This window comes from Vicugna pacos, chromosome 14, assembly GCF_048564905.1.
Source record: "Vicugna pacos chromosome 14, VicPac4, whole genome shotgun sequence".
Taxonomy (NCBI): Eukaryota; Metazoa; Chordata; class Mammalia; order Artiodactyla; family Camelidae; genus Vicugna; species Vicugna pacos.
The window spans coordinates 27,033,195-27,060,367 of record NC_133000.1 but is presented as its reverse complement, the minus strand read 5'-3'; the positions used below and the strand labels follow the sequence as shown (position 1 = coordinate 27,060,367).

The window sequence follows — 27,173 nt, the reverse complement described above, 5'->3', positions numbered from 1 at the left end:
AAAGAAATTTGTTTTTTATCTATTTTTATATAGTAGTTAGTATTTGCACATCTCAAACTCCCAATTTATCCCTTCCCACCCCCATTCCCTCCGTAAGTTTTTTTTGCTATGTCTGTGAGTCTCTTTCTGTTTTGTAGATAAGTTCATTAGTGTAGAAAGCCAGAATTTAAATACAAGTTGTTCAAATGTAAAACGTGCATTCACTATCATTTCACTATGCTTCTGCTCTTTACTCTAGCTTCAGGTATGATCAATATGCTTCTAAGTTCAACCTATTAGTATAACCAGTTCTTCTCCCCCAAGTTTTAAACCTGTGAAACCATCAGCCTTCTAGACACCTTTAATCACTTGCAGTAGAGCATCCCAGCTTAATGTATCCAAACTGTTACTTTCTCCCCTCTTTCTCTTTCTTAATTGTCTCTTCTGTCAGGAATTTTTTAATTTCTTTGTTTTTATCAACGTGATTTCTGCAAATTCCTAAATGAAATGCAATAGGCTCATAGCAAAATAAAATATCCTTTCCTTCACCGTCTCAACTCCCCCTACTTCTCAGAGGCAACTGTGTTTAGTTCTCAGGGTTTGTTTTTTTGTTTTGTTTTGTTTTTTCTGGTATTTTACCCCTTCCTTATATCTAGATCTTACGCTTAGACTATTATTTGTCCATTTTTCATTTTAGACATTGAGTTCCTAAGTGGTTGAAGGTTTAGTTCCCTTATGCCCTCTCCCCACTTACACTCTTTTCGCGTACCCCTCCTCCTTTACCTCTGCTGTCTTCACATGGTAGTTGTGTCACGACTGATGGTCAGAAGAACAGCCAGTGTTTACAATATTGCAACAGTGTAAATATCCCTCACTCCTCCAGTTAGTATTCCATGGTTGTTTCCTGTTGGACAATAATATTATTTCTAGGCTTATACTAATAATTTTTTTTTAATTTCCCGAGTATTTGTATATACCTGCCACTGTTTTATCCAGACCCTCTGACAGGTCTGTGAAATAAGGAGCCATCATTTTTGCGAATGTCCAATCCAGCAGATTCGCTTTTCATTCCTTGGCCGCTATTCTCTCTGAGAGCCCTGTTGTCCCCGTGTGATCTTCTTAGCAGCTCCACCCTCAGCCTGTCCCTGTATCGTGCTGATTCTGCTTTAGAACTATCTCATCCTTAGCTCTCCCTTCTCCATTTCCCTTGAGGCTGTGCAATGTTTTAAAAAATATGATTTACAAATTAAACAAGGTGATTCAGACAAAGCACAGCTTTGACTCTTGCAGTTAGTCTATTTATTTAAAAGAGTTTTCGCAGCAGGAGAGAGGCTATAAATATTTTGAGTATAAATTGACTTGTAGTTAAAGAAATTGAATTCTAGTCTACAATGAAATGGCTAATTTTTATTTCCCTGGTTTGTATTAGAATAATGTAAATATGAGTCACTTAAGTACTTTCTTAGACCTCATTTCTGGTTTTATTCATAGCTTTTCCCTTTGTACCTGTATTTGTTTTGCCAGATGTATTGTTCCCTCCCCCGTTCCTGCCATGGCCAACTTGTCAGGTCCTAAATCAGCAGGAAAACTTACATCTCCAGTAGATCCATCCCACACCTATCACACTTTTCTGCTTCTTGAGAGTAGGAAACATTTCTTGTTAATTCTTGGGACCTAGGTATCCTTAATGCCTAATAACGTTCTAGCACATAGTAGCCCTCAGTAAACATGTGTTGAATGAATATTCTAAATGCATTTTCAGTATTTGGGGTAACATTCACTTTATGTCTCCATCTTAAACATTGGATTATTTTAAGAGTCTACTTCTACTTTAGATCAGAGCTTCCCTTAGAACTGATGTTATTCAAGGACACAATCAAATATGTGATAAAACAGTTAGTTAATGTATAATGTATATAAAACAATGCTTAAAACATAATAATCGGATATTACAGAGAGGGTACAGCTCAGTGGCAGAGCACATGCTTAACATGCATGAAGTCCTAGGTTCAATCCTCAGTACCTCCAGTAAAAAAAAAATAATGATAGTAAAATAATAAATAAATCAAATTACCTCCCCACCCCCTCCAAAAAAAAAAGTTGAAGAAATCAGATATTACATAAACTTCCTATAATGCACTATGGAGTTTATTTATGAATTTATTCCCCTGCATTTTTATATCACTTAGCAATTTACCAAGTACTTTTATTTGTATTGTCTTGTTTAATTGCTTAGGCTTCATGCACCCTCAACAGATGTTATCTCTATCACACGTGTCATGAACGATTATGTAGCCAGTTGAGAGCGCAGACTAGAATTCAGGTCCTGTTCCTTCAGTATTGTATTCTTCCCATTATGCATGTAGGGAATGAAGGCCAAGCAAAGCCATCAGCTCTGGGGGACAAGACCAGGGATAGAGGTTTCAGGTAGAGAGTGATGGATGGGACAGAGAAGGTTTGTGGAGAATCACAGGCAGTTGCCTTTAGCTGAGGAACAGGTTGTGACGTCGGAAATAAGAAATAAGATGCAAAAAGCAATTGGAATCAGTGTCAGGTGCAAGTGAAAGAATTGGGACTTGATATTGTGGACAGTAAGGGATACTGAAAATTTGTGGCTGGGGGATCATAATTCTACTTTGTAATGTATGGAATGAATTAGAGTTAGGGAGAAACTAGAAGCAACATGACTTTAGGCAACTCAAGGAACATTTCAGGTGGAAAATAACAGTTCTGGTCCACCAACATAAAGCTTAGTCAGAAAAGGAAACTCTGGGTCGATTCTTGAGCTATTGGCACGTGTGTGAACAAGGTTTGGCGATTGAAGGGATGTGTGAGACAAGGGAAGGGAAGGCACAAAGCTGTGTTGTTGTAAACCGTTAAGTTGTGGTGGAAATGTGCTCCCACACGTCCCCGGCCCCTCCCCATCAATGACCTTTCTTCCTCTGTGTGTTGACTCCTTCCCTCTCACCGTATTAGTGCTTCATTTGTTAATATAGTCAACATATGTGAATGGACACCTTCTTTGCTAGGTTTTAAAGGGAAATAAAAGCCACAGTCCCTGCCCTTGGTGAATTCATACTCTAGTAGTAGAAACCATCAAGTAAACAATATTATAAAGGACTTATTGCTATCTGTACCACATGCCATTAGGACACAGAAGGGCACTGAGTTCAGCCCACATAAGTCAGGAAAGGATTCTCAGTTACCTGTCTTGGAGAAGAAGGAGTTAGCTAGGTGAAGAAAGTGGGAAGGGTGTTCTATGCAGACAGAACGGCATGTTCAAAGGGATGAAGTTGAGAACATGGGACTGTGGTATAAGCTGTTTAGTGACCCTAAACATGTCAGCATCTGTCTCCCAAGAACACTGGGATTATCCTGCCTGACTGTAATATAATGATCACATTCAGGTAATTTGACATTAGTACAATATAATTATTTAATATCCAGTGCTTTTTAAAATTCCTCTAAGTATCACAGTAATGTCTTTGATAACTTTATACAATCCAGGAGCTAATCGAAGATTGTGTGTTGTATTTAGTTGTCATGGCTCTTTAATCTCCTTTATCCTAACGCTTTCCTAATCATTTTTTCTCTCTTCCTCTTTTTTTGTCTTTCATAATATTGGTAGTTTTTAAGGTCTCAGGCCAGTTATTTCACATAACGTCCCTCACTTTGGATTTGTATGCTTGTTTCCTCACATTTAGATTCAGGTTAAATATTTTTTGTGAAGTATTACAAGGCTGTATTGTGCATCAGTGCATCATTCAGGAGGCAGTAGTCGGCCACCAGTCCCATTACTGGTGATGTCAAATTTGATTATTTGGGTAAGGTGATATGTGCCAGATTTCTCCATGTCATGTTCCTCCATAACCTTACATACAGTGGTTTCTGTAACCATTGATGATTTCTGCCCAATTAATTCTCACTGTATGAGTTGTAATATGGTGAATTTTCTGTTTCCCTTATATCTCTATCTCTTATGTTGATGGAACTCAGTCCTCTTTATATCTTTGATATCTGTTGGTTGACATTATTTAAAGAAGAGCTTTTTCTTCCCCTGTATTTAATAAAATTTTTAATTTTTAGTATCAGTATGGATGCATGGTTCTTTTTCCGATGTGTAATAATCCATTCCCATCATTACTCATTCAGTGCTCAAATTGTCCTAAATTTGTCCAAAGCTATTCTTCAGTCAGGCTTCTCTGCCCTTTTGATTATATCCCTACCTGTCTTTGAGCACTTCCTTATTTTCCGGTACAACAGTATTTTCCTAGCACATTTCACACTTTCTTGATCTCAGCCCTAGAATCATCCCTTTTTCCCTTTTTTTTTTTTTAAGTAATTTAGTTCCTATTAGTGAGTAATGATATTTAGAAACCAAGCTCTGTGGGTCAGCTGTGCTCATTGCTTCTATAGTATCATACTTCTAAGCTCTTTTGGGCCGCAAAGCTAGAAAAAGTATTTTTTTTTAAGCTTGAGCTTGTATGATACCTTTAGATCCAGTGCAGCACCTCATGTTTCTTCCTTTCCTTCCCCCAACCCATGTCTATATTTCCTTCCCCCTGATAAGCATCCCTGTTGTCAAGAGCATCAACATGTTTACCCATCTGCTCAGGCTTGTAATACACATATAACAGTTTCACAATCACTACATCGACACCACTACCAACAGCAGACTTACTGAGGACAATTCAGTGTTTCCTTTACTAATGAAATATATTCACAACCTTAAATATTTAGCTTTACCTGCAGTTCTTTTTGGGAAAAATATAGTTGACTTTGAGTGTAAAATTTCAAAGACAGCTAGATACTTGCTGATTAACCTGTCTGAAGTATTTAATATATTTTAATTAAAATAGCCATCAAGCCACTTTAGAATTAAATTTACATGTATGTTAGCAACCTCCGAATACTCTATTTCTCACCCACCTTTTTTTGTGATTACACATACAAGGTTTAGTACTTTTCTAAAAATGAAATAGAACCAGATGGAAAAGGGCCAATACATATTTATATTTATATATCTGTTTATAAACTGTAAGTGAGTGTGTTATTTGTACTCTGCTGCATTTGTCATCTGTTCCCTGTAAAAAGATTGCATCTCAAAAAAAAGAAATTTAAAAATCCAGAGGAAAATAGTTTTCTGGTTACTTTAGACATGACTGTATACCAGCCATACAATTTCATAGAGAATACCTGAAAATAGCTTCTCTCTCTAAGGGACAAAATAATCCTTGGCATTTCCATGAATTTAAGGTGCACCAGTAGTTTCTTTGAAAGTTTTTTTTTTTTAGTTTCTTTTCAATAATATTTAGCATTGACAACTATAAATAGCTATGATTATTTGATATCAGATATTTATGGAGAGAATTGGTTCAATAGCCACATCTCCAACAATATTATACAGAGTATCAATTTAAACTAATCATAATGTGATGCAATCCTTTAGATTTTTGAGAGCCTCTTTTGGTTTCTTTTTCATTATAGAAGGCAAACTTTTCATACATTCTGTGAATGTTTGTAGTGATTGTTCTGTGTCACCTCAAGTCTGGGGACAATTATCCTCTGATGTGAAGAATCAGTTGTTGGGAGCCGTGCTCACAAAAGTTAGCCTGGAAATATAATTTGCACAATAAATTTAGACAGCAGAAACTCAGAAACAACAACAGAAATACTCTCTCACACCTGGTCGATTTTAGAATAGAAGCTGATGTTTGGAAAATAACCCATTTCTACGAAGGAAATGTGATTTATGAGAACCTGAGACACAGATATGACTAGAACCACATTCCGTTTAAAGTTATTGTGCCACCAGACTGTGAAAGCAGTGCTCTGAAGTGAATCAGGGGAGCTCGGTTCTCTTTAGTGGACAGTAACACAGACACTAATGAGACAGATTTCATTGAAAGATATTTGATTTATGAGGGAGTTACAGTCCTATCATATTTTGAAATTGCTGGCTTAGTCTTGGCATCAAATCATCCCACCCCCCACCATACCATCACCAGTTTCTGTGTGTGCTTTGACATTGCTATGGTAACCCTGAGGGCTGATGGAATTCCCTGCATCTCTTTTCACAGAAGGAGATGAGACAGGAGTGATGGATAGTCTGCTGGAAGCCTTGCAGTCGGGGGCTGCCTTCCGCGACCGAAGGAAAAGGACACCGAAGCCGAAAGGTGAACATTATACTTGTTACGTGTTACTTTCTAGGGAACTATCACAAAGAACAACCCTCCTCCCCCTCTTTTTAAATTCCTTGTCAAGAATGTAGTGCTGTGGGCAAGAACTCTTCAGAAGTTTTCTAAGTTTGCAATGACAAGTGTCAGAGAGAGAAGCATTCCAGTTGGCCAATGTCAGTAGCATATTAACAAATCAATGCACTGAACCTGGAAGAGCCTGATTAGTGTGACAGGTCTCATCTAAAGAACCATATGTACCTTATCCCAGTGGAGTTTACAGCAGCATAATTAAATGGGAAGTAAAAGTCATAACATTATTGCTTCAAGTCTTTCAGGGTACTGAAGCATTGCTTCGCTTCCAGAAGTACTTAACCTTGGGAAAAAGAGTCTGATACTGTTACGTTTTTTCAGATGAACAGACCTCTATATTAAGTTTCTTTCATATTTTTTTTAACAGATATTCGGCAGAGTCTCAGTCCAATGTCTCAGAGGCCTGTTCTGAAAGTTTGTAACCATGGTAATAAACCGTATTCATAAATTGCACGTTCTTCTTATCTACGTTTATCCTGTTGATCTGTGATTTTGTAGGCTGCTGTGAAGGTCTCAAGTTTCAGTATGACAAAAATAGTAAAAATGTGAGGATGTACGTATTTGCGATGAGATTGTGCGCTCGAATTTTCCATCCCTCCGTTGTTCCCTTGAGGTAGTGTCCAGGGTTCTTCTTTCAGGTCTCAAGTGAATGCTGCTGCTGCTGCTGCTGCTGCTGCTGCTGTTGTTGTTGTTGCTGTTGTTAAGTTCCTTCATATATTTTTGATCAGTGTTGTCCAGTATATACTTTAAAAAGCAGTGTGCTTTCTTAATGCTATATGAAGTAGTAGATTTGCTTTACATCAAGATACAGTTAGCAATATAGTCTGTTACCTATTTTACTCCACCATATTTGCCAATACAGTGTGGAACACTGTGACCAGCATTTTGGCAAAATCTTTAATGCAGATGAGCTTCATGTGATGCGATTGTGGAAGGATGTGCTAGAATCACTGAAAAGAAGGTGAGTTAACTTAGTCTCCAATATTTGAGACTGACCCCTTCCAAAACTCTCTAACTAGCTCCTGAACACCCAGCCCCAAGGAGCCCTCTTCCTGTCTGGAAGGCGCCGTGTTGTGTTGATTGGGTTTTATTTACTTTGGTTCCCTTGCCCTCACTTTTAATGTGTTACGAGGTTCTGCTTACCGTTTATGGTCAAAACCAGATTCACTCATGATTGCCATGTATTCAGTGAGATTGTTACCGAAATTTGCCAGATTTAGAAATGAAAAGATACATGACAGATTTTACTCAGGAGTTGTTTGGGGGTACCTATGAATTTTGTTCTAGAAGTATTAATGTGTGACTGAGTAGAGAAACATGTGTCAAATTTCTAGGCTAGCCTAAAAAAAGTATGAGGCATATAAGAAAAAGACATGAATGTGATTGTCTCTTAACAGCTGTGTAGATCCTTCCTGCTCAAAGTGTATGTAATAGATGCTTAATAAATGAGGAAAAGGTAAAAAAATCTGCAGCAATTCTAGATCTTTTGACATTTTCAACAGTATGTTTTTATCATTTTGCCTTTCCCTACTCTAACAATAGGAAGAAAGAATTGTAATGAGCCCTAACATACAACTACTTGAATCACTGTCTTTTCCTCTTTCCATGATCCTGATGAGCCACGTATGTACGCTTTTTTCTCTTGTGACATAAGGTTGAACTTCTGGCATCCACCCTCTCAGAGGTTTTCTAGCCTCTGGTGTGTCTCCTCTCTTGCTGCCAGATTGAACCACTAGATAGCACTCTTTTCCTTGTCTGTGGCTTGAATTATAAGGCTAAACCATCTTTTGGAATTAGGACCACTTTTTATTTCTTTTAATAAAACTCAGTATTAAAACATCTATATTAATTTAATAAACTTATACTCTGTTAGATTATGGTAATTTTAGATTATAGATAGATTGTAAATATAGATGTAGATTATATGTATATATATATATACATATATATACATACACACACACATACATAGATACACACACACATAGAAACAGAGAGAGAGAGAGAGAAAGAGATAGAAAGAGAGAGAGGTCATTTTTATTTCAGAATGAGTAAGTATCCTCTGAGTCCTTGGGGCTAAAATGTCCCAGGATGTATTCTGGCAAAAGATGAGCTCAAGCATTGTGACTCCTATGGGCTTCAGAAGCACAGAAATTGTCCACATGAATAATTCAGCCCTTGTGCTGTGCTCCAAGCCTCTACCCAGAAAACTTTGGTTAAAACCTAGGCAGAAATTGTTTGGTACTTTTCCTTGCTAAACCTTCACTCATTCATATATTTAGCAAAATTTATTAAGCACTTGCTAGGCACTTAAGATGTAGATATATCCTTTAAGAATTCACCACCCAGTTGGGAGACAGATGAGTGATAATTCCCATACATTTGGTGATACCAAAATAGCAGGAACACACAGAGATTTGGGAATACCAAGAAGTCTGTAGGACCAATCCAGATGTTATGAGGACAATTAGAACTTGGCTTCTAGAAAGATCTGAAATTGAAGCTGAGTTCTGAGGGATGAGTAAAAATGAGGCAAAACCCTGAAAGCAAGGGTGAGCCAAGAAGCAGGAGCAGCATGTGCACACCTTTCCAGAAGGTCTTTTCTGAACCCCAGTCTGAACCTAAGTGCTGAACTAAATGCTCTTATTAGCACCTGTACACTCTTACTAGCACCTTGGTTTTTCCCATTTTACAAAATGCATTCCCTTAAAATATTCTCATTCAATGTCTGCCACACTTCTCCTGAGTCCCAGCGGGGTGGGGACAAGGCAGTAAAGGAGGGTCCCTGCCTTGCTTACTACTGTAACCCCAGTTCTCTGCTGGGCTGGTGCCCGACACATGGATGTTCAGTAAGAATGTGTTGAATGAACAGACATGTTTATGTTTAGACTTGAATGGAACAAGTAGTGTATGTTGAGCAAAATCAGTTCTCTGAGTATTACCCAGATAAATGGGATTTAGCATGCCAATTGCTAATGTCCCAGCTGTGACCAGTAACTCCCTCTCATTCCCTCCCAGAATGTTATCTGTCATCAAGAGGAGATATTTGATCATCACTGGTCTAGCTTCAAAGATTGTTGGCTCAGATGTGAAGGGTGCGCTTCAATCCTGATTGGATTATTTACTTCTTAGCAGTGGAGAGTTACTTATTAATTAGATTTCTCTCCCTTGCTTAATCAAGCAAAGTTTAACAACAGTAAATAAATGAAAGTAAATAAATGTCTGCTAATGAGTACAGGGCATTACCTCATTTCTTTACCCAACACAGTACATTTGAAATCAAAAGATTTTTCTATAGTTTATAGAAAATAGTAAGTAAAGATCAAAATATTTATTAATGCATTTTTATAAAATTATGCCACATTTGGGTGTCATTGAATCAACTGGCCTGGTTGAAAATAAAGGACCAGATAGGGAAGGAGTCTATTGAGAGTCTAATGCCAGACCAAGGACCTGGGCTGTTGAGATTTTTGAGCAGGAAAATGATGGGTCTAAGAAGTTCATATGAAACTGAAGTGACAAACATAAGAGAGAAGAAAGAATCAAAGGGACTTTATAGCCACTTTGATGCCAACATGGATTTGCTGCAAGGAATGGGGAAGGAACAAGAATGCTTACCAGGGCTTGAGGAGAGAAGCCAGGTCTGGAGCTGTGTGTGGAGGCCCTCACAGGGACTCACTAACGCTGCATAAGCTGGTGAGTCATCTATGGGAAGTCTTCAGATCTAGGGACTGCAAGTCGAGGACTGAGCCTTAGGAATGGACACAGGAGAGTAACAAAGTGAGAGAGAGGCAGAAAAAAATGATGAAGATGGGAGGGGCTCCATAACAGTGGGGCCTACAATACGAAGGTTGAAAGAAGATTTTCAAGAATTTGGTTCACCATTTCTTTTTCTTTGGTTGTTTCTTTCTTTCTTGATAAAACTGAGTGGTATTAACACTGAGTGACTAGTATTTTGCAGGGTCATTCATTCTACTCTTTTCTGGGACTTCTCTTCCCTGGTACGCTCTGTAGACTCTGAAACTTTTATAACAAAGGTTTCACAAATACGAATTGTTCAGCCACGCCTTATGGTGCATCTGCCTGCAGTTTGATTGCATCTCATTAGATGGTTCTCTTTTCATTAAGTGGTACAGTGGGATTTTTTTTTCCTTCAGTTAAATGGATATAGAGTAATCAGAAAGAATTCTATAAACTATATGCAATTAAAATCCCTAATGATAAAACTATTTAACTGTGACAAAATAAGATAAAACATAATCAAAATTTTAGGCAAACAAGAATTACACATTTTTAGTGAACATCCATAACCTAAACAAAATCTTGCTATATTATCTTTACACTGAATCAATTCTTAATAGCCTTAATTTGGATTTGATTATCTATTTTTACTCTACCACTTATAATATGGTGCTTTGAGAGATTTTTATAGAAATAAGATTGTATTGCCTCCAGGCACAGCTGCTCTGCCACTCTAAGATTTGAAGTCAGAATTCAATGTGAAGCTAGTTAGATTTCTTTGAATTAGCATATTTCCCCACAAAATAGCTCCATGGAGGTGCACAGGACAGGCTTTGTTGTTAATGTATTAAAACTTCACACACAACCATACCCCTTCCTAGTCCATTCTGTCTTGGGTCCCCTTATTTCTTGACCTGCCTTTTCCCCAAACAGCAAGAATTGTTTTCTGGTCTGCTTTGAGGCATCCATTCTGTCCTGAGGCAGAATTATGAAATTTATAAGGTTTTCAGTGGTGTCTACTGAGTGCTAGCCTCCTTCAGGCTTTTCTGAAAACAATGAGGGCAGCACCAAACCAGCCCTTGTCTAGAAAACCTTGTCTATCAAAGTAGTAAATGGTGACAACTACCGTTTCTATATTTTTAAACTGTATTCTATTTTAAAGTAGAAAAAGCATAAAAAATAATATAGTAAGATTGTATGATTTTGCTAAATGTCATTGGCTTATTTTCTTGAGAATATTTTTTGTTCTCTTTGTGATGAATTTGTGCCTGCCTAGGGAAGGGAGCTATTAAAATACTAATTGTTTTTGACACCCTTACACTTGGGCTTTCAAGCAGAATTAAATACTACCTGTAACTGTCAAAAGACTTCAATATTTTTTTAAGGAGACTTTTCTAGGCCAGGAATGTAAAACAATTTGGATGATTTCACATTTTATTCAAACATCAGTATCTTCTATTTACTATGTAGTCAAGCAAAAGGAGGAACGGACTCAGCAGGGCTCCTGCCTGGGTAAGGATGCCCTGTGGGCAGACGAGAAAGGCCTTTCTAATTTATAGTCAGGGCAGGACAACCTTTTGGCTAGTCATTATCAAACAGACTCTTAAGCATGAACAGGTTAGAAAATTCTCAAGTAGTGAGGACTTCAAGTTGTTTTAAAAAGACATTTATGCAAGTAATAGCAAATGCCTTTCATTTAATGAGCATTCACAGATCCACGCTGAAGGCTGAGACTAAACTGAGTGAAAAGGAGATAAAGAACTACTATATAAACAAGGAAAGTAATGTCCTTGATTTCCTTGAAATAGTTGTTATGAATAATATATCTCTTGTTCTATTTGTGCTACATAGTGGACTGTAATTGTTATCTTTAAAATTTTCTGGCTCTTTCTAAATCTATCCTTTTCTTATAGCATAGGTTCAGAGTCTGGGTTTATAAGAAGTCGATGAATGGACTTTAGAAGCTCCTTGAACTCTACTCTTGTTGTAGACTTTGTGTTTGGACATTTTTTTCCCCTGGTAAAATGATCTGTTGATTTTATCAAACTCTCCAAAAAATAAAAAAAAAAATTACTGATTTTGTTTGATTACTGGCTTGTCACAAATCTATATTTCTACATACTACATTTTTATACATATCTATGTGATGTGTTTTCCACCCTTGTAATTATGTCAGTGAAAGTTTAGTTCTCAAATGACTTTTACTGTGATTTTGTTGGATGAAAACTAAACTTTCATTGCCATAATCACAAATGTAGAAAACATATCATATGTTTGGTGGATATACAATTTTAGACAAACTGTTTAGGATAAACAGGATCCAGTGAACTGGCGCTGACCATGGAAGGTCACTGAGGATGCAGGGAGGGGAGGACATCATCTGTACCAGAATGGTCACTAGCCTTGCTGGATCTCCCAGGCTGGAAAGTGTGCAGGGCTCACTGGGCTATGCAAACAGGAAGGAGCAGGGAAGAGAAAGAGGGTACTCGGAAGGAGCAGTCTCCCGGAAGCCCAGAGAAAGATCAGTTAACAAAGCCACAGGCTTCAGGAAGGCCAGGTTAGGCAAGGATGGAGGAGCACCTGGGTACCGATTGGATTGAAGGGCATAGGTGCCATTGTTCACCTCTGGAAGAGCAGTTTCAGTGGAACAGTACAAACTGAAGCCAGACAGAATTGGTGGGAGGGGAGTGGAGGCTGTGTCTTCTAGAAGCCTGGGTATGAAAAATGAAGCAGAAGGGAAATCTGGAACAAAACGAGTTATAGTTCAATGAGTGGGCTATGTGTCTTTGCCTTTCCTGTGGCGTTGGCTTCACTGTCTGTGTCCTGAAGAGACGGTGCTCTGGAGGAGGGGGTGAGTATTCTGTGGGGCAGTAGTTGGGGTGAGGTTCCGGGGGGATGGGATGGGAGAGCACAGGTTGGAGCACCTGGACAGTGGAAAGGAAGGATGTATGGAGAGCAGTGGTTACAAGTATTGAGTAAGGGAATTTGGAGATCTCACCTGATAGATTCTGTTTTCTCTGAGAAATAGGACATAAGGTCTTCTCCTGAAACGGGCAGCCTCTGGGTTAAGGGAGGCAAGGACAGTGAAGGATGGCACATTTCTTGGAGGGATAGTGAGGGGTTACTGCTCAGGGAGGCACAAGGTACATTTTGCATCAATGGCCCAGCTGGAAAGGGAGACTATTACTTGTGTAATAATAGCAGTTTCTAAAGTCTGAGCCAAGGTGCCTTCCCAGCCCTGTGGCAAAGGGCAGTTGGTTCTTCAGATGTCTGAAAGTTCTGAAAGTTGCTCTCCACACGTGAGCGCCATAGTGATCACTTCGGCAGTATGCAAACTCATTGCAGCACCAGTCAAGCCAAGTCACCTCCTTTTTTTATAGGACAAGCTATTTCACATTTCAAAACAGTGTGGTAGTTAATTAGGAAAAATAACGGAAACTCTGTTGGAACACCTCATCCTGCGTGTGTTTCCACGTTGTTTGGGTGTCGTGTTAGTTACACAAGGGGAAGGCATTCCGGGTGGGAGTGACCCTGAAGCAGCTGACCTTCCTCCAGGCCTGTGCCAACTATACATGTGTCTGAGATCTCTTCCTACAAAAACAACAGTGTAAACTCAGTATTTCTAAGGTACTACTAGATTTATTTTTATTTTTTATTTTATTTGCCTTCATGAAAGGTCAGTTTGGAGTAGCCACAGATACAGAAACCACTTTTCAACATTGAAAAGGTTTTGTGAAGTGCCTGCCAAGCGCATAGTAGTTACTTAAAAATAGCAATAGTTGTTCCTACTGTCTGTGAAAGCATAAAACTAGCCAGATTTTTGAATCCTGTTTATAGAAGCCTTGGATGATCTGACCAAGGAGTCTAACCTTGAAAACGCACGGGGTTGTGCGTGGACTTTAAAGGTGGTCAGGCCTTGATTTGACTTCTTGACTTAAATAAGCTACGTTTGGATTTTCTTTTCCTCAGCTGCATGCTTACACTGTGTGCTTCATGGCCTATTTGGAAGATTAAATCAAAGTATGTGATAAGCTACTCTACTAAAGTACCTAGAATTGAGTAGATATTTTATAAGTTCAATCTGTGTTAGTTACTCCTCATTCTTTGCCCTTCTCCGCCCACTTTCCATGATGCGTTTGTCAATAGAAAGTTATAAATTCTTGAACACAGTGACAGGAGTATGCAGCATGGGTGTGCTAATTAGAGAGACTGAAATTAATTCTCTTACTATGAATAGTTCCTTTACTGCACTTAAAGTGCATTAATTGGTATGAGCTAGTTTAGAATTTTTAAAAAAAGACAAAGAAATTAAAAGATTATAGAGACTTTTGTTTTTAAAATAAAATAATACAGATGTTTTTAATCTCCTTTCTCCCTTGGGAGTCACCACCAAGCCACCAGGAGAAGGAGTAGCAAAAAACACTGTCAACTTCTGCAGAAGCAAAACATCTTTAGCCTGGAACAGCATCATCAAAGACAGGGAAGAAGATGAAGCTGGAAAGAGGAAGTTAGAATCCAGGTGTTTTAATTTCTAAGGCTGCCAAACAAATTACCACAAACCGGGGGCCTTAAAACAACAGAAAGTTGTTCTCTCACAGTTTTGGAGGCTAGAAGTCTAAAATGAGGTGTTGATTTCTCCCTGAAAAGGCTGGTTCTTCCTGGAGGCTGGGAGGAAGAATCTGTTCCCTTTATCTCACTTCCAGTGGTTGCTGGCAGTCCTCAGTGTTCCTCCACTCCCAGAGGCGTCAGTCTGTCTCAGACTCCGTCTTCACATGGCCTTCTCCTGGGCCTCTGTGTCTTCACGTGCCCTTCTTATATGGGCACTAATCATTTGGTTAGGGCTCACCCTAACCGAGAAGGATCCCACCTTAATTTGGTTACATCTTTGAAAACCCTATCTCCAAATAAGGTCCATTCACAGGTACCAGCTATTAGGTTTTGACATAAATTTTGGGGGTCACAGTTCAACCCACAAGGACAGGTGACCCCAGTGAGAAACAGACTGCTGTACTCCTCACACATCACCTAAGGGCTCCAGAATTGCAGGTGCAGAATTGCACTGTCAGGAGGAATGAGACATAGAGCAAGTCAGCCTCCACCGGGCAGTGTGGCTCCCACGTCCAGACTTGTGATCCTCCTGCTGCACTTCCCTCCCCGCCTTTTCCCAACCCCTCCAGGAGGTAAGGGGTACAGATGCTGTTTGGGAAGATTGCTACAGACTCCAGAATTAAAATACTAGCCAGAGATGAGATGCTTCACTGAAAATAGGGATTCCATGATCACAGAGGCAGGCAGTTCTCCAGGAGGAAAGAGGAGATGGGAATGGCACGATCCTCTTCTGGCCCCAGCCACCAGCCAGGATAAGTCAAGCATATACTCCAAGCAGAGGACAGATTTTTCTGGAGATAATGAACAGTCTAGAGAAAAAGGCCTTTAGATATTGGCATTTGGGCCCCCTTACCTCAAAAAATGTTAGCTTACTGCAGGAATATTCCACAGAGAAGCTCACTAGTTAACAAACCTACTCACACAAATCTTTTTTCTTAAACATTAATTTCGACCAAGGATTCATCAGCTGACATTTGAGGAAAATATTCAACATGAAAATAAAAAAAAAGAAGGAAAGTCAAACCAGAGGAATTCTTAGTAAACAGAGCAAAAGTGAAGAATAACACTGTAATTAGTCATTGCAAAGATATCAAATATTTCAGTAGTGAATAAGATGATGTATATATCACATATCTATAAAAGAACTAGAAACAAAAATCTTTTGGATATGAAAACATGGTAAAAGAAAAAATTGTACAGTATTTGAAAAAGCATAAACAAAGAGTTCTAGGGAAGATAAAGGGGAAATATAGAATTTGCAGATATTCTGATATATTTGACTGTACAATTATTTAACTGTCTTCTAAAGCTTTGGGGACAAGTATGCAAAGAGGAATAAGCACTAAGAAGATAAGAAGAGGCAATTATTCTGTAAAAAGGTGATTTACAGTTGACCCTCAAGCAATGTAGGTTTGAACTGCATAGGTTCACTTACACATGGATTTTTTTCAATAGTAAATACTGAACTACACAATGTGCATTTGGTTGAATCTATACCGCCCCAACCCCCATGTTGTTCACGGGTGTGGTCATAGTACACTACTTGAATCTGCAGCAGCCTTTGTGCTGGTTTACAGTCATAATAATGTAAACACTGGTAGCCAGGTTCCAAGATGGCCTCAGTGATGGCTGTGTCCTGGTGTTCCTTCCTTTATGCACTCCCTCCTTCAAGCATTTTCCAGGGTTAGTCTGTAACCAGTAGAATAGGGCAGCAATGATGGTGTGTCACATCTGAGATCAGGTTACAGAAGATACCGTGGCTTTCATTTGGGTGCTGTGTCTCTATCTTGGTTCTGGGGGAAAGTTATGTTGTGAGCAGCCCTTTGCAGACACCGAAGTTGTGAGGAAGTCAACCTTCAGTCTGTCACAATAGGAAATCAGTAAGCAAAGTCTATAATTGATAAATCAAGAGACAGCAGGAGAAACATCAATAAGGCAGAGTCAGGGACAGCAGACTGTCATATTTCATTGGAGGCTTTTGGATTTCTTTGTGGAGTAACCATTAACTATAAAGAAAGTTAAAATCAGAAATATTAAAGGTCTTAATGGGTGACAGGTGGGCACTCAGGCTAGGCAGACACCTCTGACTCAGTTTATCCCTGTTGAAGAACCAGAAGCTAAAGTTTCTTTGATTCAGTAGTCACCTCCTTTTCTACTAAATACACTGATCTTTCATTGTTCATTTTCATTTTCTCTCTTCTGATACAGCATATAAAGGGGATTCTCTCTGTTCTGGCTCTCAGCTTTTCACTTTTATGTGCCAGAAACTAATGTGCTCTTCACTCAGCATTCTTAAAGCACAGGAGGGGGTGACAAGAGTCAGTGATGGTGGCACCTCCTGCTCAGGACGACGACTGTGCCGCCTCAAGTAAAACAGTCCTTCCACCTTGTTTGTGTTCTGTAGACAACATTGGCCAGGGATTTTGCAGCATGTATCTCAGTATTTTTTCCTCTGTCATTCTTAATGTGATGGAAAGTGATGGAAATGCATAATAGAGAAAATCAAGTACCACTCTACTTTTTTTTTTTTTTTTTGGCCTTTTAGAGCTGAAGTAGCCTTCCTGTGCTGCAAAAGAACTGAATGGCTAATCTGCACTCACTGAATCCTTCGGAAGGGAGAGAATGGGATGAAATTTGCATTTGGAATTCATGTTAGTTACAAAATAGTTACAATTATTGAGTGTTTGTAAATGTCTTAATACCTGACACCAGCCTCATGAAAGCCAAGGACGTAGCCAGCATAGCTGTAAGAACTATTTGTGCTTTGCAGAGAATGGTCGTTTGACTACTGGCTATGTAGTCTGGGTAAGGAGATAAATATTTTTCTGCTTTAAAGGGGTTATCAATTTAGAAAGCATTGACTTGCATTAAGAAAGCTGCATGTCCCATTGATTCTCCAGTAAATTTGGAGTTATTAGCCGTGATGTACGTCACTGTGATATGACGGCGTTTGGCTTAAACAGGTTCACCATTTATTAGCACTGATATTAGAATAAATGATCATGATCATTAAGTGCTATGTACATTATCATTTAACTAATCATGCTTGCAATCTCCTTCTATTAGTCAAACCTCTTTGGGTTAATTAGTCAGAGAAGCTGTCTAATCCTGATTTCTAGAGGAATGATGAAATAAAGGAACATTGAAATATGCCACAGAAAATGTCAGTGCGTCACCAGTTACCTCATATGTCAACTTCATTTACCCTCCCCTGGTCCATTATAGCAGCCTCAAGGTTAAAAGAGTCTGGCAATTCCTTATTTTGAAATATAATTAGGCCTATTAAATTATATGTGCATACTTTTCCTGTAAGCACTTACACAGCAGCAAAGTGCTAATATGATATGCAAATAAAAACAAAATCCTCATTTACCAATATATCCATATTGAAAGATGAACCAATAAATACTGTTTAGATTGAGCATTAAAAATGTTAATAACATCTCATGTTTGGATTCTGACAAGCTAATAACTCAAAATCTATAGAAGTTCAAGGCTACAAATGTAAGACACAGAGAAACTTTTATTATTAGTCCTTTTGTTTCTTATTCTTGTTAATATAGTTAGGCTAGGGAATTCTTAAACTGATGTTGGATAAACCATAAATGGGTTTTTTTTAATCCAAAGTACACTTTATCATTGGGTGAAAAGTTGAATTTTATACCATTTTGGTAGATGTCCCCATGTCCCAAAGGAAGAGAAAAAAAGAGAAAAGGATCTTTTTAAAATTCATTGTAACCTGTCATCAGGCAGCTTCTCAAATAATGATGACGATGCTGTTTTTGAACGTGCAGTCGGAAATAAATGAAGGGCGTAGTGCATGACGAGATAGCCAGTAGCTTTACAGGCAGAGAGATGCACTGCCGGAGAGCCCCTGGGATCTGGGCTACACTTGCAGCTGTTGGCAGTAGCATCCTGTCTAATATGCCTCAAGGTTTTCATCACTTCCTAAACACTGCTCTCTCTGCTCCTCACTTGCCGGAAAGTGGACAAGACCTATTACTCTCCATGCTATTAACCTCCTTTCTATGCGTTCACTGATCCCTGTTCCTTTACCTTACCTAAATATAAAAAGACATGATCTGGAGGAGGGTATAGCTCAGTGATAGAGCACATGCTTAGCATGTACAAGGTCCTAGGTTCAATCCCTGGCCCCTCCTCTAGAAATAAATAAACCTAATTACTTGCACTGTCCCCTAAAAACTAAAACTAAAAAAAAAAAAAAGTTAAAAAGACAATCTGCGCAGGGTGAGAAATAAATATATTCAGTAATGGAATAAAGTGAGGAAAGCTGGTAACTCTAGGTACTATGATGTAGAAACTTGTCATATTTCCTAGAAATTAACTCTGTGTCTTCTACATATTTGCTTGTTTTAAAGCCAGGGAAAGGGAAGGCTTTGAGAGTAATTTTTTAAATTATTAGTTTGTGATAAGTTTTCACATCCAGCTGCTAAGCTCTTCTTGTGGCAATTTCTGTGTCCCTCGGTTCATGTCTGTCTGTTTTAAAAAGTGTTATTTTTCTTTTCTATGTAGTTGGCCTATATGGTTAGTCACGCCCCTCTTCTAAACAGATCTCTAGTCCCATCTAGTATCTCTTCATAGTTTTGCACTAAGATTTTCTTTAACCCTGTAACTGTCCTCTTTCAAGAAATACCAAACACTATTTCTACTTTCAAAATCAGGAATAAAAGACCATAAACTTACAAATTATTGCCTCAGCAAAGCCCTGTCTTTGTTTTGCTAAAGTACTTGGCGCTATGCAGTGCACCACACTGGGAAGCATGGTTTTGTTTTGTTTAAACATTACTTAAGTTTTTATGCCCTCTCCTCATTAATGTAAACTTTATGCAAAAGAATAACATGTAGAACAGTACACACTTCCTAAGTATCGGGCTTGATGAATGCTCATTAAGTGAACTTACCTATGTAGCCAATACCCGGATCAAGAAACAAGATTATTAGAAACAGAGCCCCTTCTGGCTTCTCCCATTCATAACCTCACATCCTGCACGTGTCCTGACTGTGACACTGTAACTAGAGTTCATTTGTCCTCTGTATAAGAAGAATCTTACACTTTGTAGCCATGTGGTTGTGTGAGGTTGTAATTTGTTCATTCTAATTAATATTTAGTACTCCACTCTGTGAACATACCCATTTTTTCCCCTTTTGTTGGTAGATACTTGTTTTGTTCCTGTTGGGGCTATTACAAATAGTGCCACTAAGAACACTCATATACATGTCTTCTGGTTCTGTCAGAAATATATCTAAGAGTGTAATTGCTGATGCAAGAGGAAAGGGTATGTCCAGCTTTAGCAGATACTGCCCAACAGTTTTCCACAATGATTGTGCTAGTTTGCACTTCCATCAGCAATGTAGGAGAGCCTCATTTTAACAATTCTGGTAGGATATCTGGTTGTAGTTTTCCCTTATGAGTAACGTGAATACCATTCCACGTGCTTTTTGGCTTCTTGGATATCTTATTGTGTGCAGTCCCTATTCAGATCTTTTCCCTGTTCTTCTCTTGGCTTGTAGCTGTTTTTCATATTGAGAATAGATTTTGACACAACTTAGAATTCCATAACACTTCAGTCAAACTGTTCATTGAACAAAAGATTACATTTCTTTATTATTATTATTTTTTTACTTTGTAGTTATATAATAGTCCACATCACTCAGATCTTCCAATAAGACACCTTAGAATGACAGGTCTGGTCAATATTACATATTAAAAGGGCAAGCATGTTGCCTGTTCACCCTCTTCTGTTAAATTCCTGTGGTGCACCTGTCCATCATCTTTTATTCCTTGTTGTCAGGAGATGGCAATCCAGGGTCCCTCTAGCCTTTCTGACTAAACTGGGAACACTACAAAAACATTATTCCAGAAAAGCTGATTATGTCATGATAAGACTTCAGGAAACCATTTATAAAATGAATGAGTGAATGTGTGAATATGTGAATACATGAAAGAAAGAGGAAGCAAATGACTACATAACTGAGTCTTGAAGTTGGACCTTCCAACTCTAATTATGATGTACACTCCATTATGCCCTAATATTTACTGTTAATCAGGAAATATTGCTTGACGGTGGTGAAAAAAATTGTTAGAAAATCTTGTCCTCAACTTGTAGCTCACAAACATGAATCAGAGGTGAATTCTCAAGGTAACAAACTTATAACACATTTAGATTTAATCTTATGATAAAATTTGAGTGGCTTTTTTATAAACTACTTTTAAATACAGTCTATAACCAAAAAAAAAAAAATCCTTCATGTTTACCCCAATCACATGGCTTTACTGTTGATGAGTTAGACCCAGATTAAGTGAATAAATGTATATATTTCTCCTACAAGATTACTTTCATTTAATGTCCTTGAAAAAAATGTATACTATCCTCCGAGATCAAATTTCAACATGTTAATTAAGGTTTTAAAGAGTTAATATGAAGTAAAAGCTACTCTTATTTTTAAATGTTGATTCTAATCTATGGAATAGGGGAAAAACATGTAGTTTACTAAGTGTGTGTTTCTAAGTCACATACCATGTTTCTTCATCTGTACAATGTAGTATTAGACAAATAAGCAGTTATTATTCCTTTATGACTTAGAACTCCCTTTTTGTTTTTTTAGATTGAACTTTCATTTTGATTAACATTTATAATCAAGATTTAAAAGACGGCAGTTCAGTGTCTAGTCCGTTTTGATTGCTGCAGTTGAACTAACTGAGCTGCCATTGGGATCAAATACTCTCACTAAAAGTAAACACTGAGTTTGTTTAGAAACCACCTTATTTGAACTTTCTATTAAGAGTATTTTTAGAATACAGAAAAGTAGAAAGGAGAAAATAAGTGTATCCATAACCTAACTGTTCGTATACAAACATTTTTGGCATTGATCTAATTTTACTGTACATGCATATTTACATTCAGATGTGCTAGATATGCTGTGTGTAATAAGTTGCATTGTGAGTATTTTTCATATAGCGTGAATTCCTCCTTTAACAACGTTTCAATGGCTGTATAGTATCCCATAGTAAGGACGGACCATAGATTATTTAACCAACTTCATTAGGGTTTAACCTTTACATGATCTTAAAATTTTTTACCATTATAATAAACAGCACTGTTTATTTAGGATAAGTTAATAGATATGAACAATTTTAAAGCTTTGTATACCTATTGCCATACTGATTTGGGAAGGATGGAGGAATTATACTAATTTGTACTCCTGAGAGCAACCAATGCCTGTGTCCATTCCTCAAACTCAACAGCACTAGATGTGTTTCACATTTTTCAGCAATTAGACAAAATTGCGTGTCAATTGTTTTGAATTTTCAACTAGCAGTGAAATTATATCTTTCTGTGTCTTTGGGGTAAACATGAAGGATTTTTTTCTTTGGTTATAGATTGTATTTAAAAGTAGTTTATAAAAAAGCCACTGACAAAATGTGAGGGACAGGGAGACCAGAAACTGAGTGAGAAGGAGAGAAACTTTCCTGTCAAACTATGTTATCCATTAAGGAAAAACCATAAACTTTAATGTTACTATCTCTTCTGTCTTATTTCTCAACTAGGAGCCGTTATTATTACTGTTTTTTTATGACGATTATTCAGTGCTGCCAGTTCAGGAGCAGATTTTATTTTTACATTTTGGTTGTTACTAACAATACATATACTCAACTCTTGATTTATTGGAGTAATAAGGTAGAGATAGATGGATGGAAATCAGAGACAGACCTAAATCCCAGGGGCACATAACTGGTTACGGGAAAGCTGGAACCTCAGATGGACTCACACCTGCCCTGGGTGCTCTGGGTCATTAGGCAGCAGCTTAAAAGTTCTGTATAGATGCTTGTGATAATTTAGTCTCCTTGATGCCAACAGAGCCAATTAAAAGGTAAGGAAACTGAGCCAACCAACAAACTTCTCTTCTGGATGATTTTGGCAGCAATTTTAACAGATTTTTTTTTCACCGAATTTATCATGACTCCATTTAATAAAGGTATTTCAATAATGAAGGTGTTGTACATTATGATTACTTTGCCAAAATGTGATTTTATAAAATTTATAATTTTTATATATAAATATGCCCTGTTTACTTCTAGGAAGAATTTGGGATGCCTTACAAAAGGAAGGGTTGTAATAGTCCTGTAATTATAAGAGAAGACAGAAGAAAATTGCCTCCTTAACTTAGAGCTTTGGTTTTCAATTTTAGCACCTATCAGAATCCCCTGGAGGTGCTTATCAGGGGACAGGCTGCTAGGACCAACCCAGAGTTACCAATTCAGCAGGTTTGTGATTGGCATGAGAATTTTGCATTTCTCATAAATTCCCAGATGCCACTTATCCAGGAGCCACACTGAGAACCAGAGATCTAGATTGTTTTGTTTGTTTATTGAGTATTTGAAATCTTTTTTGATTAATATTAGACTTTTTATTGAATAGTTTCTTTTTTGTGGATCATCTATCTCACTATCTGATCATACATAGTAGCGATGTTATAATTTTCATTCTTCATATGGATATAAAGAATATGGTTGGTTACAATTCCCAGTCATTTTGAACCTTGGTTACACGAGAAACACCTAGAGAGTTTTAAAATAACACCAATAGGGAACCTTATCTGATCTAATTGGTCCACGATGGAGCTTAGACACTATATTTTTTAAACTTCATGATTCTAGTGTGCAGCCAGCGTTGTAAGACATTGATAGGTAGAGAGAAAAATAGCCCATATTGCCAACAGATAATCAGGTTGTTTCATTTGTGGCTTGGGTTTTTGTTTTTTGGTTTTTTTCCTCTTCAGTGTGCCTAGCCACTAATTCCCATTTTTTTTGGTCTTAGTGGTATGCTTTTGGTTCTTAAGTATGCATTTTGTTCTTCTCTTAATTGAACTTTATCTGTTTTTGATGAACTATTTCTCTAATCTATCAAGGTCATTTTAAATTCTATTTCTTTCTTCCAAAGTGTTTAACCCCTGCCCAACTAAGTATCATCTGCAAGTTTAATGAGCAGATTTTCAATTTCCTAATTGAGACTATGCTCATTAAGTTTTAATATTTTATAATTTTATTGCAAATTATTTCCAGCATGTGTGTGATGGTATCTTGACTTTGCCCTGGCTGTGCACATTTTCTTCATTATCAGTGAACATTTATTTAGTGCTTAGAAGTTATATGTTACTTAATCAAATTCTATGACTTCTAAATAACTGAAAATAAGGACTGAATCTGACTCTATATAGTTTTAACTCTAAGGAGAATATGTATACAACATGAGCTGCATGAACAACATAGGACATACAAGCATTTAAACACAAAAATTGAACACTGAATATATAGTTCATAGATCAGGTGGATGTAATGACCCTGAGAGTAGCTGTATAGAACAGAGGTTAAGAGTACCACCTGCTATATAACCTTGAGCATACTATTGTTCCTTGTGCCTCAGTCTTGTTATCCCTACAGTGTAATTTTAATCATTCCTGCCTTAGTTTGTTGTAAAAATTTAAATCGGATAATACATGGGAAATTCTCAACAGAGCCTAACACATAGCAACAGTTCAAACACATAGTAATGATTAACAGTCAATTAAATGAGGAATTGATAATAGAAGGAATTTAAGATTTGTTTTGACAAGACTGATCATTAATAATCCAAGTAACACAAAAATGATTGGTCTAGGATCCACCTTCTGAATCATTGATGAATGAGACTAATCTGGAACCTTTGATTTTTATAAGTTGAAGCAAGTTTTCCTGTAAGCAAATAGTTTAGGTTTTTCATTTTAAGTGTGCTATGTTTTTATTGAAAACTGTTCTTTTGCAGATGGTTATTACTACTAAGTGGCAGAGCCAGGGTTCAAACTCAAGATTTCTGTCTACAAGATGCTAATTGCTAAATGGTAAAAACTGAATAGATGCCCCAGACCTAAGGGGCGAGGGGAGCGAGAAGCTATTTTAAAAAAATAATATTGCATAAAGAAAGGCAGCCAGTCTTTGACCACTTACTCCGTGTTAGACATTGTCAAGTGCGTTACTTACATGGTCTCACCCAGAGGCTTAGAAAGGTCAAGGAACTTCCCCCAAGTTGTAAAGCTGATAAATGGCCGCATTAGGACTTGAACCCAGATCTGCAGCAGCAGAGCCCATTCTCAGAATCACTTCAGTGAATTGCCTATCCTTAAGTGGAATCAGACTACTTTTTCTGAGATGAAAGATAAGTTCAAAAATATGAATTAGAGTCCAGAAAGATAAGGTGGAGACAAAAGTTGTGTTTATTTCCTGTTTTATGACTGAGTAAATTGGAAGAATCAACTGAGAGACTTCCTCTTGAGTTTAGCATATATTTAAATTAAATAGCTTTAAAGTGAAGGAGTGTCCCAGGAGAAGGAGGCTGGAGATGGTCTAGGTGAGGGTTTTAGAAACAGAGATAGATTGGAAAGGGTGGGTAAGAAGAGTAGGCAATTCATGTACTTAATCAAATTTTCTCCCTTGATTTTCTTAAAATGAGTGAACATCAAGGGTGGTCTCTTTGAACCCATGAAAGCTAGCACTTTTTTGGTGAAACACCCATTTTTATGGCACTTCACTGTTTTCAGAATGCTTTCACACATTTCGTAATTTTTTCAGCTTATATTGGTGGGCACTTTTACAATTTTGCTTCTGTTTTCCTAAAATATGTGTAAGTACAAGAAACATTTGTACCAAATTGGATAGAAGCCACACCTGCACTGGAGTTTCTTTGCACATACCTTTTAAATGTGTTTATTTTATTTCATTGTAAATGGCAAGTGTAATTATGATCAAAATTAAATGTAGGTATGTATTATTCGGGAAATCCTGGCCAACAGGCAGTGTCATGGAGTATCTTACTTTCCTTCCTTGTCCTTTATACCTCCTTTTTCGATCTCAAAAAAAATCTCAATACTGCCGCTGCTCAAACATGTTCAAAATGAAGTAATTTTCCCCTTGTAATGCAATTTTGAGTCCCCAAATATCAATTTGATTTAAAAAAAAACTATTTTTCAGGCTTCCATTACTAAAGCATTTAAAGTCATTAAAGAAAAAAAAATGTGTACTGCATTTAATCTAAAGTTTAATGATTTACATAAACTCTTGTTTCCTTAAATTAGAATTACACAAATAAGCATCTAGTGACTTATGAAAGTAGAGACCTCAGAGACTGAATTTCCTGGAAAGTCTTCTAATATTTGCTCTTTACCATTAGATTGGACTACAGTTAGACTTGATCAGGTTAATTTATCTATATATATAAATTAATTTTTTAACTCTGAAATTATTTGTTTTTGTTCTTTGACTTGGTTTGATTGGCATTAACCTAAGAGCCAAGTCATGCAGTGTGATCTGACCTGTGGAGATAGTTTTGAAAAACTATAAAGCAGGATTATTTCTCCCAGACAATCAAACATTCCTACCTTTCATTAACAGCTACTTACTACTAATAAAATGTTTACTTTTTAAAATAAGCTTTTATAAAATGAAAAAAAATTCTCTACAAGTTAAGGGATACAAATTCTGGTCAGGCTGTTTATATGTTTGTTTTCAGACATTTTGCACCAAAACCAGTAGCCAGTGCTTAGTGAGAATTCAGTTCTCTTTCTCTCTCTTCATCCTGACTTATCCACGTCCCCAGATAATTATTTATGAAATGTGACCAAATTGAACATTATGTTTATCATATGTACTATTAATTAGGCTTTCATTTAGACTTGTCCCGTTTTAGAATTGTACTTACTGTTATTCTGAAAAGAGACTGAAGCTCTAAAATTACTTCTTGACTAGTTGTCTTGTAACACAGTCGAGCTTAAGCAACGAGACTAGTATAGGACAGACTTAGTTTTGAATTTCAGCTTTACTGCTTACATACTGAGAGTTACTGAATCTCTTGGCACCTTGGTTTCATCATATGTCAGTGGGCAGAAACAATGCCCACCTTACAGGGTATTTGTGAAAAGTGAATTTAACAAGCCATGCAAAGCACTGTGCGTTCAATAAACGTTAACTGTTACTATTGATAATAACACTTGATCCTGGGCTGGCAGGGATGTTGGGTGAAAAGGAGAAATATTTGAGTTTTGAAAAGTTTAGAAAACAAGGAAAAGAAGATTGTCATCTGCCAAATTATACCAGCTAGGTTCATTGTCCCATGCTGCTTGAACATGTCCCCCTTCTTGGCTCATTAAGAAGTGCTTCTGGATCAGATCCACAGAATGGTTTAACATGACTGTGAGTGGCGCTGATCCAATTATGTAGCTTGACTGCAGAGCCATTTAATGGTAACCAAGGTAGCTTATTTCTGTGTCATTTAGATTAATTTTTCCATTTTCCTTGTACTACTACCAAACCAATGTCAAGATATTTTCAGGCTTCTGCTTTAGAAGTTTACTTTTAAAACAGTGTGATTAATAGTTGCCTGTTTGACTTTAAATGATTTACCAGAACTATATGATTGTAGCTCTTGATATAAATTGCTTAGATATTATAAGGAAGCTCATGTTAATTTTTCAAAGGTTGTGTATATTTATATCACATTCAACTGATTAAGGAAAAAATGGGTT

General features: G+C 37.4%; 1 protein-coding gene across 7 annotated transcripts in view; it reads left to right on the top strand.

Annotated features, from left to right (window-relative positions):
- The window catches only part of DIAPH3 (diaphanous related formin 3), a 473,996-nt gene that overhangs the window by 357,925 nt on the left and 88,898 nt on the right, over nt 1–27,173 (top strand). For all 7 annotated transcript variants that reach the window (XM_072976641.1, XM_072976639.1, XM_072976638.1 and 4 more), the window contains 2 exons: nt 6,060–6,155; nt 6,616–6,675. In XM_072976641.1, the coding sequence (XP_072832742.1) occupies nt 6,060–6,155; nt 6,616–6,675 (156 nt within the window). The remainder of the gene's footprint in view (nt 1–6,059; nt 6,156–6,615; nt 6,676–27,173) is intronic.